The 18,566-nt window shown below is 33.2% G+C and overlaps 1 protein-coding gene across 1 annotated transcript; it reads left to right on the plus strand.

The window, feature by feature from the left end:
* Positions 1-16,179: 16,179 nt before the first annotated feature.
* Positions 16,180-18,021, plus strand: LOC127712954 (uncharacterized). Its single transcript, XM_052219539.1, has 2 exons — positions 16,180-16,314; positions 17,426-18,021. The coding sequence occupies exons 1-2, from the start codon at positions 16,180-16,182 to the stop codon at positions 18,014-18,016; spliced, it is 726 nt and encodes a 241-aa protein (XP_052075499.1). The 3' UTR covers positions 18,017-18,021.
* Positions 18,022-18,566: the final 545 nt, after the last annotated feature.

The raw sequence follows: 18,566 nt of genomic DNA on the forward strand, positions 1-18,566 counted from the left end.
TAAGGAAAAATGTAATAACCTGTTTAAAAGATGACACAACTGGTTATCTTTTTGATAAACAATATTTGTTTTTGTATATGAGTTAATCTATTAAGTATTATTTATGCCAAAACAAATGGGTGCTCTTAACTAAACATAAAGATATATAGTACAATAAATGGGACAAACCAACACATATGAAATAGGTTCTGAGACTTTTTATTACTATCATATATAAAACAAGATACCAAGGGGCAAATTTATAAACTTATATTTGATAGTAAAACAAGTTTCAGAAGCTATTTTACCAGCCCCGTTAGTGACATCAATCGTGTTACCAGTGTTAAATCCATTAATAATTTGCAAGATAGCACACACTGCCTTTTTTCTAACCTTTAAAGTAATTTAATTTATAATCCATCGGTTCCTTTGGGCTTTAGATATTTTACGTTCTATATACCACATTTGAAGGAAAGTTATAATATACGACATCAAATTCCATAGCAGCAACTTCTTCATGATGGCATGAAAAATAAAAATTCAAAATGTGAAACACGAAAGCATCTTTCAATGTCGTTTAGTTTAGTTCTAGTTATAGGAATGACTTCACATTTACCACTTGGAATCATTGGTTCAATATCTTCATTGTAAAATTTGTGAATATATTTAACAGAAACATTAAAAAATCTGTCATTAATACCAAATTAGTAATATGATTAAAGACATAAGAAAATATAGTATGCATCTATAAACTACTTTGTATTCTTTAAAAATACTGAAACTTTGAGAGAAAAAAAATTTAAAAAGGAGGAGAATAAACCAAGAATGTCCCATTCAGAAACCATGAGTGGTAGGAAAACAATTAACATCACAACAACAATGAAAAACATCGAAATGATAAACAGCAGTCCATAAACACTTCAAAGTAATCTGAAGGCTAAAAACACGAATCCCACAGAAAAGTTTACTTTATTTTCTAATAAAAACTTTATTTTGAATCAAAACAAATTTTACTTGAATTACTTAACATTACCATGTTTAAACAATAACTCTTTAGTAAACCCTTACATGTGAGCTGCGTCGGATAGAATTTGCCCTTATGAAAATGAATATCAATGCATCTGTTTACCTATTTCGGGTTGAAAAATATCTCTACGGAAAGCCTGTAACTGTTTGAAAATTGAGTTGTTATATGAACGCTACAAAACACACCAAAATCCATCTTATATTTTGTATTTGATTGTTCCAAAATCAACCAAAGTCTTGTACATGTACATGTACACGTGCACTTGCATTATCTCCATGTGTAATGGCTGTTCATGTCATTATATCATGAAAAATACAATAAGATATAAAATAATATGTTTAACACTAATGAAAATAAAATCATAATTTGATAGTTTATACTAACTTAGAAGGGACATGCAGGCTTATTGAATCATTCTACAATTTTATAAGTCTATGCGTGTGCCATATAATATGTATTTTGGAATTAACAGTTCATTCACGGAATAACAGACGTTGATAAACAGGTCTAGATGTGTACATACATTGTATATCGTCTGGCCAATTCTTATCAGTGACATACTTATCATTACTTTAACACCAGTATATTATGTAACTTTGTACTGAAATGACAATATTGAAACTAATGCGATATGTGCAGGTTTTCGGTATTTGGATAGTCCTGTATATGTCAGGTATGTAACCAATAAACATAACATTATCCAATGGAAAATGTACAGATAATAGAAGACTAAATATTTTAGGCCTCTTTTGAATACTAGCCACGCCAAGGGTCAACTGGGGTAGAGAAATATGATCACAGGACTTCTAACTCCTGTTCAGGCAGTAAAACCCATGCTATTCAAAGTGTGGAGTTGGTTTGGCTGTACGGGATGCACAAATACTCAGCAACATCCGGTTAGAATTAGGTCGTTAAATTCGTTGCCTCGGTTTTTGATGGAACAGCCGCATTGTCCATAGGGAACAGCCTATATTGTAAGTGTCAGATGCACATTGAGGCAGTCTTTCTAACCTTTTTTGCAGGAACACAAAGGAAGTCAAATAATTTGCATAGGAAAAAAACGAAGAAAAAAACATGGGATTAAATTATTTTCTGATTTGGAAAACGAATAATGTCAATGAATTAGTTGTACTCATACTCTTTCACAGGTTAAAACCAATCTCATTAGTAGGTACTAGACTTGTGGATCAATAGTGAGCATAATTTTATCCATATTATTTTTTTTCAGAAACTCATAGCGTAGCTGTAGACCTAGCATCACCTGAGGTTTTTGACCCTGTTTTCTATTCTAACTATCACCATCAAGTGATTTCACATTCTATAAATACACCGGAAGCTGTGAAACAACACTGGCTTACGCATGGCATAGATGCTGGGTGGCAGGGATCTGGACAGTTTCATTCAAAAGAGTACATTGCAAGGTATAATGTAACAAATAATTCTGAGACGACTCCCTAAATATAATGCGTCTGCCTTGAATAAAGCTAGTTCAGTTTAATTTGATTATTATTATTTATTTTTTTTTTTTATTATTGCTGTCGGTATATCCTTTACCTAATTGTGACTTTGACCTTCATTATTCACAACATATTGGCGAGTATCGGACTTCCCCTTAAACATTAAGATGCAGACAGACAGACGGCATTCACTTTGATTTATTTTAGACATAAGAGTTGCTACAAAATCAAAAACCAAAAAAAACTACTTTTGTTTGAAGAGGAAGGAGAAAAATTCTGACTCATGTGATCATAAGATATGGTAACACATTTCATTGCACCAATACCACGGTTGGTGGTATGCAATTGTGGGCGCAAGAGTGTATGTCGCAGGTTGCCAGTAAACTCATTATGCGACTATAAAATCGCCCATTGGTACCCGGAAATTACAAATAAAATGGAAACGGCCTTCTCCTAAATTTAGTAATCCTAAATAAATTGATACAAATGCAAAACCTAAATCCGAGACAAAGTATGAGAAACAATTAATTCTATGTCGACGATTTTATTGGATATTTTCATAGGTATCCCGATCTACAAAAAGCTTTTGGAAATAATTATACAGCCGCCATTCAGCATTATCTGGAGTTTCACAAATCAGAACATCGTTCTGGCTTATCAACTAGTCAGCATTTCGAAGGACGTTGGACTGCATTTAATCATGGTATATATATCGGTTCTTCGACTCGAACAGGAGGGGCGGTGGACAGTCTTACATGGAACAACAAAGAATTTATCAATTCTCGGGATCATGGACGTCAGATGCAGATGGCATGCAACACCAACAAATACACCGAGTGTTACAACCCTACAGAAGCTGGTGGTCTTTGTGACCACACACTCCCAACAACCCACACTCATATAGATTGGGTCCATGTTCATGGAAATGTTATGGAAAGCTTAGTAAGTAAATATGGGGCGTCTGCATATCTAAAAATATGATAAATGGTAAGCCAATGACTCTTTGCTCTTAAATATATTATTTAATTATTATTATCATTTTAATTTATTTTGATTTGTACTGGAAAAATACGTTTTGCATGACCAATTTAAGAGAACCGTAAAGAATTTTTTGACTACATTAGAATCAATAGACAATAAATGTTCTGAAAAACACATTTACCACTTATTAGGTTAAATTGTTACAATTAGTCAACTTAAATAAAACGAGTGTGACTGTTTATTGTTTTATCAATATTGTTAATTTAATTAAACATTTCTGTTGTATAGTATTTTGTTAAAAAAAAAAGGGAATACAAATTTGAAGATATAATTGTTAATATTGTGTATTTGTTTTCAATGTTTCAAGTGTATCAGTAAGCATATATGCTACTATAATGTATGTATATGTGTTTATGTATGCAAATGCATGTATACATGTATGTGAATGCATGTATCTGTAAATGTCTTTATATGTGTGTACATGTATGTATGTAACTATATGTATGAATGTATGCATATGTATGTGTGTATGCATGCATGTAGGTAGGAAAGTTATGTATGTATGTAAGTGAAACATAAAATTAGATTGGCAAGAAAAAGGGGGGGGGAGGTAAATGTATTGTAGAAAAAAAGAAATATTTTTATATAATGTACATCATCTATCCTATCTTATCTGTACATGCTTATAGAAGTCAACAAAGCTTTTGTACAATGGTATTAACTTTCATATGTCTAATGATTGTTTTCTTTTTTATGTGAAACTATAAGAATATATATATAAGTATAATAAGTACAATTGTAATGTTTACAAATATAAAGGTCACGGGTAGTTAAATTAGGGTCAAATTTGTAAATAAAGTTTCATGACAAGAGCTTATAAGAAACAAACAGTATCAAATGTAACTTACCATTCTTTATTATTATCCAACACTTCCAAAAACTTGTATAAATCCAAAGGTATAAAATAACAAAAAGTATCAGAAACAGTATGTCAGTAACCACGCTGTTTTTCACATACTTCACATGTTTCAAAATTTTATTAAAAGAATCGATAACGGATTTTTATATTCTCCCTGGATATTCAGTAATAATTGTGTATAACAGGGATACTTGATGAAATGCTGTACATCAAGTATTTTGTTAAAACAGCAAAGAGTGCAATAAAGAATTTATGAATGTTAAAAAAAAAGAAAAGATATAATTGTCCAGACGTATTGCAAACACAGGAAATACAATGTATACGTTCTAAACTTATTCACTATCTCTGAAACTGAAAAGCATAAGCAGGTGACCTTAAGATTGTAACACTTATCAATAAAATTTTAGAAAAAGTTTTAAAAAGTTGTGAATATCCCAAAGATATCCTTCTCCAAATAACACAAACCATAAACAGAAAATAAAAGAAATAACAGTTGTGAAATAAGTTAAACAACAAATGTGTAGATTTCTTACTTGTTACAGACACATGAAGACATGTCGTGCAATATAATTATTGGAACGATTAGGATTTTCTGTTGGAAAGTAACTCCTTTCACATTCTATGTAATAGTAAATAAAGATTTGATACTACTACTACTACTACTACTGATACTATAGCTACCCCTACTACTGCTACTACTTCTAAAGCTACCACTACTATTACTACTACTAATACTACTACTACTACTAACACTACTACTAATACTACTAATACTTGAAATAAAGAAAATAATCTTCTTATATTTGCTGCTGACAATTACCCCAAACTTACCTTTACGTAAGACGACCATTTCGTACAAAAAACCAACATATATTTGATTCCTAATCTTTTGACAGGTTCATCCAGCTTTTTGGAAACCAGTTAAGCCTACATCTGGAACTCACCATGATTGTCATTATGGACAATGGTGTCCTATACACCAAGGCTACCATACAAAATACAACTATCCTTTCCACAAGAAGATTACAATAGGAACACATGGAATTAATAATTGTTTTGAATTTGTATCAAACTTTACGATAGGAGGAAACTGGCCTCAGGACGACTTGTTGATTCAGATGGAAGCACCTGCAGTTTACATGACCTATGAATTTTCCAAACAATTTACATTCAATCCAGCAACAAGGCTTGCTGAAAATTATCATAATAAACATTTACCATTTATTCTCTCGACACCAGACCACAATTACGCACTTGGAGCGTATACCCCACAAGGACAAGATACAGATAGACGTGAAAATTACGACAGCCATTTATTCAAAGGTTCAAATTTCGCTGGTAAAACCTCAAAATTCAATGTCGTTTTCTATAAGAGACCTCATGGTACAGGGGTTCATCAGTATGTTTACAGAACGTACTTCTGCGTCGGAACCTTAAATGACGTCACTAGTTGTTTACATAAGATTATGACGGCTGTTCCAAAATAAAATTATGCCGGATGTTAAAATAAAGAGTTCATTGAAAATACTTATTAATTCATTATTTATTTCTACTGGTCAAAAAAACCAGAAATGACATCTGGACATCTCAACAGGGGTCTTCAATTATAGCGAAAGGTCCATAACGTATAACGATTTTCTAAAAAGCCTTGAGAGGATACAAACAAACAAAACCCAAAAAAACACCAGACAGCAGAATCAAATGTCTTCTATGATAGTCAAACGATCATGACGTACATCAGGCTCTATATAGCTTAGGGGCAAAAGGGAAAAAAATAAAAAACTGACTATTTTATATTATAGGAATCAGAACAAAGCAAAACAAAGTACTTATTCGACTATCATTTTTGTTAGATTAATGACCCTTGATACCCGTTGATACAAATACGGATATGAGGTATGGTTGTCAATACTTTCGTACCGAGACAATCCATTTGATCATGTCAGATACACACAAAAGTCACGTGATAACATCAGAAATCTATGCGGTCTTTGGATCAATATAACGTCGTCTGCATGACAACATCTTTGGGCGATGTCATCTTACGGCTTTTGCTAATCAGTGTGAGGGGGTCAAAGTAGAAAAACCAATGATGTATAAGAACCGAAACAGTTGAAGAGCCACGTGACAAAAAAAGACCTAAAATAATACCAAAAATTGTCATTGGTCAACTTTGCCTGACGGAGTTGAAACCTAAGTTTCTTATTTATTTCTAAATGTATAAACCGAAAATTTAAGAAAGTTTTGTTAGAAATCAGGTCCGTACTGAAGTACTGACTACTGAGCTAATGAGACATTCGGTTATTTAGATAATTACATTTGCTTTTTTCGTCTTTAAAACAAATTATGCGGAAACATAGAAAAACTCGCGTGAAATTACTTTTTCAATTTCCACATTAATACAAACAATGTTCAAGAAATTTATCACAACTATCGAACGTATCTACAGAACTATTAACCGGCGCATAGAAATAAGCGAAAATAGAAACAAATGAACGCAAACTGTGTCAGTTAGATTGGTACTTTGTGTCTTTTGTCTTCATAGTAGCACTAACCTTTTTTTTGTACTTCTTGTCAATCTTATGAGTAAAGCCATTTACAACTTTTTTTTGACGTTTCTTCTTAGATTATGCTGCTTCAACACAGTTGTATGTTAAGGCGAGGATTAAAAATCCACAACATATTTAACTTTGCCACCATATTTTAAATGAGCCTTTTCCAAGTCTAGTCATTTGATTTGTTCATATTTTGTCATGTCGGGGCTTTTCATAGCTAGCTATAAGGTATATGTTTTGCTTATCGTTGAAGGCTGTACGGTGATCTATAATAGTTGATCAACGTCATTCAGGCTATGGTTGACACTTGTTTTATTGGTATCATACCATATGTATTACTTTATATCATATTACACGCTATACAATTAGTTCGCCGACATCTGCATGTGACCTTAGATATTGATTACAATGTTCTTATATGAAGTTTAGAATATACAGATTGAATGTTTAATCAATTTCTAAGCTGTCTATATAAATGTTGTCACCAGAATGCAACAGCAAGAGTTGAAAGGTCAACTGGTCTTCCTTTTGTATCACTTAAAACAGACTGGGCATCCTTTTGTAACACCTTAAACATACTGGTCTTGCTACAGCTAGTGACGGATAACGTTGTGTTATGCTTCCATGGCACTCTCGGATTACGTGTTATAGTGTTCTTTTATTTGTAAGTTATTGACCTCAACTGTTTAGTCCATTTTTTGTAATGTCCTTTTGACGTGGCTCGATACTTATGCATCCCGGCAATGTGTTGTTGTGCTGTAGTCATTTTTTTGTGTTCTTGTCTTTCATTTTTGATAATGTGCTTTGTATATATGACATTTTTTCTTTGTTGACATATTTGTTTGTTTTGATAGTGATTAAGATTATAACACAACAATGTTGACTGCTGTACCCCTATTTTTGACATGTTTATCTACTGTGTCTGTTTGTTTTGTTCACACATTGTTGTCAATAATGAAATTATATGCGACAGTCATACAATTGAGAGGTTTAACTATCTATACAACCAGGTTTAATCCATTTTCTACATAAGGAAATGCCTGTACCAAATCAGGAATATGACAGTTGTTTTCCATCCTTTTGATGTGTTTGAGCTTTTAATTTTTCCATTTGATAAGGAACTTTGCGATTTGAATTTTCCTCTGAGTTCGGTATTTTTGTTGTTTTACTTTATTCTATAAGGAAGTAAAACATATATTTAATAACTTAATTTTAAATATATAAGATTAGTATTACAAAAAAAAATCTAACAAAATGCCGAACTCCAAGGTAAATTCAAAAAGGGAGAAATCCATAACCCGACAGATTCAAACGCTCGACTATATCAACCAACGAAACGAATGGAAAAACAATCGTCTATTTCCTGACTTGATATAAATATTTTCCGAAGAAAAAAGTGGGTTAATCCTTATTTTGTACCTAGCTACATGTATAAACATGGTTAATAACAAGAGAGACAATCTAGCTTAACACTGGCACATCATTAATAAGTTGTATTTTGTATACTGTTGTATGTCTTATGGTCGTTTTTCGTTTTTTTTTGCCATGGCATTGTCAGTTTGTTTTTTGTTTTTTGACTTATGAGTTTGATTATCCCTTTGTAATCTTTTGCCTCTCTCTTGTAAAGTATATATACTAATTGATAGCTACGCTTCTTTACAGGCGGCAACTAATGATTTAAAAAAAAGGATTGGATACCCTAAAACAAAGTTATACACTGTAAATCTAACATAGTGTTCGATTTAATTTTGATATAAATTATACATTAGATTACTATAGTAGCAAAAGACATGATGCATAACATAGGAGACACTCCAACTGACACTGGTATATCATTGATGAGGTGTGAAGTGATGGTTAAATTACTTTAATGTGACAACTAATGATTTTAAAATTAAATCATTTGGTTACTGTGAAATAAAATTAAATTCTGTAAAGATCTTTATTTTACTCTTCGGTCGATAGTAGTTTTATATAACTATATAAGTTGCCTAAATAGTTCTAAATACATTTGTTAAATATAAATAAGTTTACTCCAAATCAAAATAACAATATTGATGAACATTCTTCCAAAATTACAAAAATATCATATAAACAATGAATGTTCTTTGATAATGTTTCAAGAATATCTATTCATCAAAGATACCAGGCTTATTATTTATTCCGTCAGAACCTCAGACATACATCTAGTATATATTAACCTAAAGGGTTGATTGTGGTAATTTCTGGTGTTCCTTTGTACTGAAGTAAAACCTTGCTAGAGTGGTTTGTCTGTTTCGACTAAAAGGATTATAAATACCCAGCGACGTCAAGACGGAATATGGACATTAATTGTTCGGTCTGGTGCAAGATGAGTGCCACATTATATTCAATTCATGTTATGTTATCCGGAATTGAAGTACTTTGAGAAGATGTACATCAATAAAAATGATGTTCTTTTGCTTTATTTTCAAGGAGCTTATATGGATTTTATGTCATGGCCTAATACTATATGTTTTCTTCCCGATTCTGTGGCAAGATTAAAGAACAAAAAAGATATAAATACAGAATACACACACACAGTCTATGCCTGTTTATCCTATTTCAGTGTTTTTCCATTGGACGGAACAGCTATAGAACATGAAGCCAATTTTGCAGGATGGTTCATGCCCCGAGCGCCTGTGGTTTGGAAAACAAAAAGGTTAAGTGAAATACTATAACACGAAATACCAAAAGTGTGATTCTACATTCACAGGTAATATTAAATTAATCAAAGTTTATAACCTATGTCACTGACCACATCGGATATGTTTAATTAGTTCAGATCACAATCCTACCCTGTTAACTAATAGATAAATTAGTTTGTCCAAATAAACAGATTTTAACGTTTTATGAATAGCACAATGGGTGCTATTTTTGTGGAATAAACTGTTTGCCATCATGTTTACATGGAATACATGATGTAAAACCCTGTTTTTGTAAAATATTCAGTAGACTATTTATTTGATTTTTCGTCTCTTTTACGTTGCCTTTTTGTGTTATTTCTTTCCTCAATTAACTATTTTGCCACGTCCTCTTCATTAAACTTTTACTGCTTACCATTTCTCTTAAAACGATAAAGAAATTAAATATAAAAAGGGCAATGTATTGTTAAAAATAAAATATTATCATCGAAATCAAATTATGTCTAAATTTTCAATAAAAGTATAAATTATCCTCGCTTGCTACAGCTTTCATTTTGAAAACTATTGGGTTTTGGAATAATAACACACCATTAAAACAACTCAGAGAATGAAGATGGTACAGTTTATAGATTCAAAATCAATGTATTTCTGTTGATTTGTAAGTTCGAAAATATATGCAGTGGATATACTGGCAATTTTATTACAACATGGGGGACCGCGTACCCAAATGATCTAAGTAACTCATCATCATTGCTCATTAGCCAGGCAAGGCTGAAGTTGTGAGTTCGAACCCTCCTCGTGGTTTAATGCATTGACATGTATTGTCAATTTCCTTGCCGTAGGTCAGCGGTCTTTCCAGGTACTCCAGTCTCCCAGCTTCCATAACTAAAAAATTCGACGCTATGATCAAACCAAATTTTATAAAACGCCAATAAACAAAACATTGAAAATTGCTAATTAATTCAAATTCACTGGACCATGACTTATGGGACAGGGCCTTAAAACTAGTCGTCAAAAATAATATGTACTAAAAGTAATGCAACTTTAGATTAAATTTCATTGATCTATCACAACAATTGTTGACGCCACCGCCGTCGCTGTCGCCGGAAAAGCAATCCCTATGTCTCGCTTTCCGCGACTTTCGTTGCAGGCGAGACAAAAATGAGGAAAATCTAGCATACGCCATAAGTATGAATTTGGTTTTCACAAGTTTATTTATGTTAGTAATGGTGTACAATACATTAATTGAGTTCTAAAAAGAGAAGTTTACTTCATCTACAAATCTCTACATAGAAAACATGCCTGAGCAACACGTCCGACCAAAAAAGAGAAAAAATACCGTTGACGAACTCAGGTGCTTTAGACATCCATCGTGTTACTTATGTAAATAATCCGTTGATGGGCCACAATCATTGGCAAGGTAGTATATAAAATGATTTATAAATGTCTTTTTCCAATCCTTTGAAATATCAAAACTTATGATCCATTGGTACCTTGGCTTTTAAACATTAACTATCTATCAAAGTTCAAATGAAGTGGATGTAAGCAATTATAAGCAACCGTACGACCTTCGACATAAGAAAAAACCCATACCGTATAGACGGCTATAAAAGGCCCCGACATGAAAAATATGAAACAATTCAAATAAAGAAACTAACGGCCTAATTTATGACAAAATAATTTACGAAAAACAACTATGACAGACATGACATAACAACAACCACTGAACTACTTGCTTCTGACTTGAGACAGACACATAAAGAATGTGGCGGGGTTAGACGAACCCTCCAACCCTCCCTCCAACCTGAGACAGTAGAGTAACAGTACAACATAAAAAAAAAACTATAAAAAATCAGTTGAAAAGGGCTTACCTCATCAGATCAATAAAAAGCAGAAAAGCATGCAACATCAACCGACCGGACATGGCAGGGTCTTTATACATTCCTCACAACAAAGAAGAAACAAAGTTCTGATCTGAGTGTACTCGAAGTTACTGACAGCTAGTTCAAAGCCAATATCAACGAATAAAAAAATCATTTATCTAAGACATAAAATATCAATCAGTACACATCCAACATCCAATGGATGTAGTGTCGTTAACAGTCAGAGAAAAACATGACCTTGTGCAATGCCAAGATACAGGTACAGATAGATTGTAGAACCGTAAATGTGCATATGTATTATTACAATGATATTTAGTTGGATTTAATTTACTAAAATATTCATACCAATAAAAAAATATTCAAAGATCTAATTACAGTGTTGAATTGGCAACCTTTTAGAATAAGTTTATTAAAAAGATTAAAGTACACAACATTGTATATCATCTGGCTAACTCTTATCAGTGACATACTTATCCATACTTTAACGTCAGTATATTATGTAACTCTGACTTGAGACGACCATGTTGAAGATCAGTCGATATATGATGATGTTTGTTGTTTGGATAGCATTTTTAATGTCAGGTAAATAACAAATGAACATAAACTCATCAAAAGGAGACTGTAAGGATACTTACGGAGTGTTAGAAAACAAAAGATTAAGATACACATTTTTATACTAACTCCTAAAGGTAAACTGTGGTATAGAAATATAATCATTTTGACCTCTCCTGTTCCTGCATTGAAATCCTTGCTATTTAAAGTTGGGCGTCCGTTTGGCTGTAAAAGAGAGGCTAAAGATACCAAAGGGATATATTGGAAGTCGAAAATAAACTGACAACGCCATTGCAAAAAACGGCAGAGAAGACCAAAAGATAAACCACAGTATAAAAAACACAAAATGGAAAACTAAAGACTGAGCAACACGAACCCCGCTAAACATCTGGAATGATCTCGAACGCTTCGGAAGGGTAGGCTTATCCTGATCTACACGTGACATTGGGATGTAGAAATACGCAGCAACATCAGGTCGGAATTGAGTCGTTCGTTGACTCCTAATATGGGAGTGTCATATTCTATGAGGGTACTATTGGGAAATCTTGAACGGCTACATTCTGGCCACTGTCCAATATATCCTGTTTTTCTGAGGCAGTCCCAATTCCAAACCCTTCACCCCAGTCAAACTAATTTGCAGAACTAACTTCGGATTTAATTATTTATCGTCCTGCATATGCATGACATAATTGATACAAGAAGTTAAGTAAGCAACAGTCCAATAATGAATGCTAGGATGTGGAAACGAGATAAAGTAAATAATAAAATTGAGAATGGAAATGGGGAATGTGTCAAAGAGACAACAACCCGACCATAAAGCAGACAACAGCCGAAGACCACCAATGGGTCTTTAATGCAGCGAGAAACTCCCGCACCCGGAGGCGTCCTTCAACTGGCCCCTAAACAAATATGTATACGCGTGCAGTGATAATGGACGTCATACTTAACTCCAAATTATACACAAGAAACAAAAATTAAAAATGATACAAGACTAACAAAGGCCAGAGGCTCCTGACTTGGGATTATTTGTGCTGGTGCCATGCTTACAAGGATGTTGCATATTTGAATGGGATGAGAAATTTTCTTTTGTGACTTAATGTAGTCGTTAAATCAAATGCCTCGTGTAGAGACAGTGTTAGTAATTAAGAAATCACCGAGAAGCTAAGGTTGCATTTCCCTCAGGCTAAGATGACCTTAGAATCTTTCCTAGGTTCTTTTTAGGCAAATTGCTCCTCACGTATTCAATGATTCTATAGTGTACAGACGACCTAGATCAGTGATAGAACAAAAGAAATTAATGTGTTTCGACTGCTAATGCTTATGCAAAAGTATAATGTTGACAACCAAAAACTAATACAGCAAATGAAAAATATCGTACATTTCCCTCGGGAGATTTTTTCTATCATGAAGAAAGTTTTGTCTAAAATTTGTAACATTCCATGAAGGTTTGAAAAGATATTGATGTCATGAAAATTCAATCACAGATTGTATGTAAGTGTGAACTTTAAAAGCTAGGTCAATCTACCAGTAAAATACAAAAGGCTCATACGTGGAAGAGAAAAAATTCTATTATCTAGCTTTGAGCGTAGTATTTCTTCCGGTTTTGACGGAACAGCTACCTTGTCAATATATTTTAAGCTTCAGCTTCAAATTTTGATCGTCTTTGCCATCTTTTTTTCCAAAAAAAAAAAAAAAAATTTAAAAAATTTAAAAAAAATAAATCAAAATGTACAAAAGAATTGCAGAAAAAAAAGAAAGAACAAAACATAGGATTAAGATGTTTTTGGATTAGGAAAATGAATAATGTCAATGCATTAGTTGTACTGACTTCACACTCTTTGAAAGGTCAAACCTACCTCATTATTGCGTACTAGACTTGTGGATCACAATGGTAAAATAATTGTATCCATACCATTCTTTTTCAGAAACGCATGTCGAAGCTGTAGACTTGGCATCACCTGAAGTTTTTGACCCTGTTTTTTATTCTAACAATCACCATCAAGTGATTTCTCATTCTGTAAATACACCGGAAGCTGTGAAACAACACTGGCTTACGCATGGCATAGATGCTGGATGGCAGGGATCTGGACAGTTTCATTCAAAAGAGTACATTGCAAGGTATAATGTAACAGATAATTCTGAGACGACTCCCTAAAAACAAAGTGTCTGCCCTGAAAAAAGCTAGTTATATGATTATTATTGTCGTATACCGTTTACCTAGTTGTGACTTTAACTTTGTACAATAATCTACTATTTAAACAGAAGATTAAAACTGACAGATGGCCTACACTTTGATTTATACTAGTCATTAGCAATGGCAAAAACAAATTGGTTTGAGGAGGAAAAAGAAGAACTATAAAAGAACAGTGTTCCAATGTCCCCCGCGTTGCACATATTTTATATTTCCAAGGGGCATAACTCTTCCAAAAAGAGTCGATCGGCCACCATTATAGAACTTATCCGAGATATTGCTGATATAAACATATAGTATAAGTTTTATAAAAATCTGGCAAGAATTGTACCCGTGGGAGCGCTAACGAGGCCATTTTCCATAAATTTAATATTTCCAAGGGCTTAACTCTTTTAAAAAAGTCGATAGGCCACCATTATAGAACTTTTCGAGATATGGCTGATATAAATCAATAGTATAAGTTTTTTAAAAATCTGGCAAGAATTGTACCCGTGAGAGCGCTAACTAGGCCATTTTCCATAAATTTAATATTTCCAAGGGGCATAACTCTTTTGAAAAAAGTCGATCGTCCACCATTATAGAACTTTTCCGATATATTGCTGATATTAACCTATAGTATAAGTTTTATTAAAATCTGGCGAGAATTGTACCCGTGAGAGCGCTAACGCGGCCATTTTTCATAAATTTAATATTTCAAAGGGCATAACTCTTTAATGAAAGTCGATCGTCCACCATTATAGCACTTGTCCGAGATATTGCTGATATTAACCTATAGTATAAGTTTTATAAAATTCTGGCAAGAATTGTACCCGTGAGAGCGCTAACGAGGCCATTTTCCATAAATTTAATATTTCCAAGGGGCTTAACTCTTTTATAAAAGTCGATAGGCCACCATTATAGAACTTTCCGAGATATGGCTGATATTAATCAATAGTATAAGTTTTTTAAAAATCTGGCAAGAATTGTACCCGTGAGATCGCTAACTAGGCCATTTTCCATAAATTTAATATTTCCAAGGGTCATAACTCTTTAAAAAAAAATCGATCGGCCACCATTAAAGAACTTGTCCGAGATATTGCTGATATTAACCTATAGTATAAGTTTTATAAAAATCTGGCAAGATTTGTACCTGTGAGAGCGCTTACAAGACCGGACGGACGGACGGACACACGGAGGCACGGACAGATGCCCGGTATTTCCATGTCCCCCGCAACGCGTTACGCGGGGGACAAAAATGATCATGAGATATGAAAAACAAAATAATTTTATTCTAATGGAAGGTTGTTTGCATTTTTATAGCATAACTCCAAAACACTCATAGCATCAATACCTCGTTTGATGGTCTAAAATTGTGCTTTCTTGACTGATTTTAAAATGTATGATTCGGCGGCACTTTCTTTCTGTTGCATTAAAATGGAGTTAACAGCATTTTATTCAAAAACTTGCAGGCATTAGTTTTTGATTTGATGGTCGTAAATATCCGTTTACTGGCCTTCAATCGCGTTGTCCGTAATTTCAATTTGCGACCATCAAATCGCCAATTGATACCTGCAAATTAAAAAGAAAAAAAAACCCAAATCAAACGGATTGCTTCTAAATATAGTAATCCGAAATAAGTTGATTCAAATGCAAAACAAAAATTCGAGACAAGGTATCAAAAATATTAACGTCTACTAGTATGTCAAATATCATGTATGTATATATAGCCTTATTTGAATATTTTCATAGGTATCCCGATCTCCAAAAAGCTTTTGGAAATAATTATAGAGCCGCCATTCAGCATTATCTGACGTTTCACAGCTCTGAACACCGTAATGGATTATCAACTAGTCAGAATTTTGAAGGCCGCTGGACTGTATCAAATCATGGGATATATATCGGTTCCTCTACACGAACAGGTGGCGCAGTGGACAGTCTTACATGGAACAATAAAGAATTTATCAACTCTTGGGATCACGGGCGTCAGATGCAGATGGCATGCAACACCAACAAATACTCCGAGTGTTACAACCCTACAGAAGCTGGTGGTGTATGTGACGCCGCACTCCAAACAACCCACACTCATATAGATTGGGTTCATGTTCATGGAAATGTTATGGAAAGTATGGTAAGTAAATATGATGCTTCCACATAAATTATAACACACGGTAATCCAATGACGTTTTGCTCTTTAATGTATTATTAGTTTAAACAGTATTTATTAATGAAAAATTACAACAATAAAGTATTACAATGTTACATGAAATTCAAATAATAAATGTATTATTCATTTATAGTTATCATTTGAATTTATTTTGATATTGTTCTAATTATTGAAAAAGGACGTTTTGCATGACTAATGAAAGGGAAAAGCAACGACTGTTTTGATTGAATGTAATGGGAATAAACTCATAATAGATACCAGATTTAAATTGTTTGTATCCTATTTCAAAAGGTTCATCAGCGACGCTTAAAAAAAAAGTTTAAAAGTTATAAAATATGAAGTTGAAGAGAATTGGGGATCCAAAATTTGAAAAGGCTTTACAAAATACAGCTGAGCGTCATTAGAGTTAAATGAAAATAAATATTCGGAAATTCGCATATTACACTTATTAGGTTAAATTATCAAAATCAGTCGACTTTACTAAAAAGTGTAAAGTTTTTTTTTTCTTTTTAATACCGCCCAGATAAAACTGTGATATCCTCTTCGTCCATTTTTTACATGATAGAAATTAATATTCACATATGTATTCTAGTATATAGAACAAGAGTTAACTACGCTTTGTACAAAGTTTATGAGAGTTGTGTATAACTTAAGGATAAACTCTCATCGATATTCTTCTATATATAATACCCACAATAACACAACTAACAGTTGTGACATAAGTAAGACAACCGCCCGACTCGTGACTTGGGCCAGACGCATAAAAATTCGACGGTTCAAAACATCAAGAAGACATGTCATGCAAAACAATTGTTTGAATAATAAGGATTGTATGGAGAAAAGTACAGACAAAAAATACTACAACTAATAATAATAGTAATAATACTAATAATAAAAACAATACTACTACTAATAACAATAATAATAATAAAATAACAATAGAATAATAACTATTCACCGGAATAATTTTCTAATATTTGATGCTTACAAAATACCCACAATTTTGCGTTTACTTAAGTCGACCACGTACAAAGTCACAGCATATATCAATATTTGATTCGTAATCTTTTTAAAGGTTCATCCAGCTTTTTGGAAACCAGTTAAACCTACATCAGGAACTCAACATGATTGTAATTATGGACGATTGTGTCCTGCACACCACGGCTACCATACAACATACAACTATCCTTTCCACAAGAAGATAACAATAGGAACACATGGAATTAACAATTGTTTTGAATTTGTTTCAAATTTTACAATAGGAGGAAACTGGCCTCAAGACGAATTGTTTATTCAGATGGAATCACCTGCAGTTTACATGACCTACGAATTTTCCAAACAATTCACATTCAATCCAGCAACAAGGCTTGCTGAAAATTATCATAATAAACATTTACCAGTTATTTTATCGACTCCGGACCACAATTACGCACTTGGAGCGTATACTCCGCAAGGACAAGATACAGATATACATGAAAATTACGACAGCCATTTATTCAAAGGTTCAAATTTCGCTGGTACAACCTCAAAATTCAATGTCGTTTTCTATAAGAGACCTCATGGTACAGGGGTTCATCAGTATGTTTATAGAACGTACTTCTGCGTCGGAACCTTAAATGACGTCACTAGTTGTTTACATAAGATTATGACGGCTGTTCCAAATTAAAATGATGCCGGATGTTAAATAAAGAGTTCAGTGAAAATACTTATTAATTCATTATTTATTTCTACTGGTCAATAAAACCAATAATGACATCTGGAGGTCAACAGTGGTTTTCAATTATAGCGAAAGGTCCATAATGTATAACGAATTCTAAAAAGCCTCGAGAGGAGACAAAAAAAGAAAAAAAAAACCAGACAACAGAATCATATGTCTTCTATATAGTTATCAAAGATACCAGGCTTATAATTTGATACGCCAGACGCGCGTTTAGTCTACATAAGACTCATCAGTGACGCTCAGATCAAAATAGTTAGAAAGCCAAACAAGTATTAAGTTGAAGAGCATGATAGTCAAACGATCATGACTTATATCAGGCTCTATATAGCTTAGGCTTAGGGGCAAAAGGAAAAAAAATACCAAAAACTGACTATTTTCTATTATAGGAATCAGAACAAAGCGAAACAAAGTACTTGTTCGTCTATCATTTTTGTAGTATTAATGACCCTTGGTACCCGTTGATACAAATACGGATATGAGGTATGGTTGCCAATAC

The sequence above is a fragment of the Mytilus californianus genome, unplaced genomic scaffold (assembly GCF_021869535.1).
Source record: "Mytilus californianus isolate M0D057914Y unplaced genomic scaffold, xbMytCali1.0.p SCAF_8, whole genome shotgun sequence".
In the NCBI taxonomy this organism is placed as follows: Eukaryota; Metazoa; Mollusca; class Bivalvia; order Mytilida; family Mytilidae; genus Mytilus; species Mytilus californianus.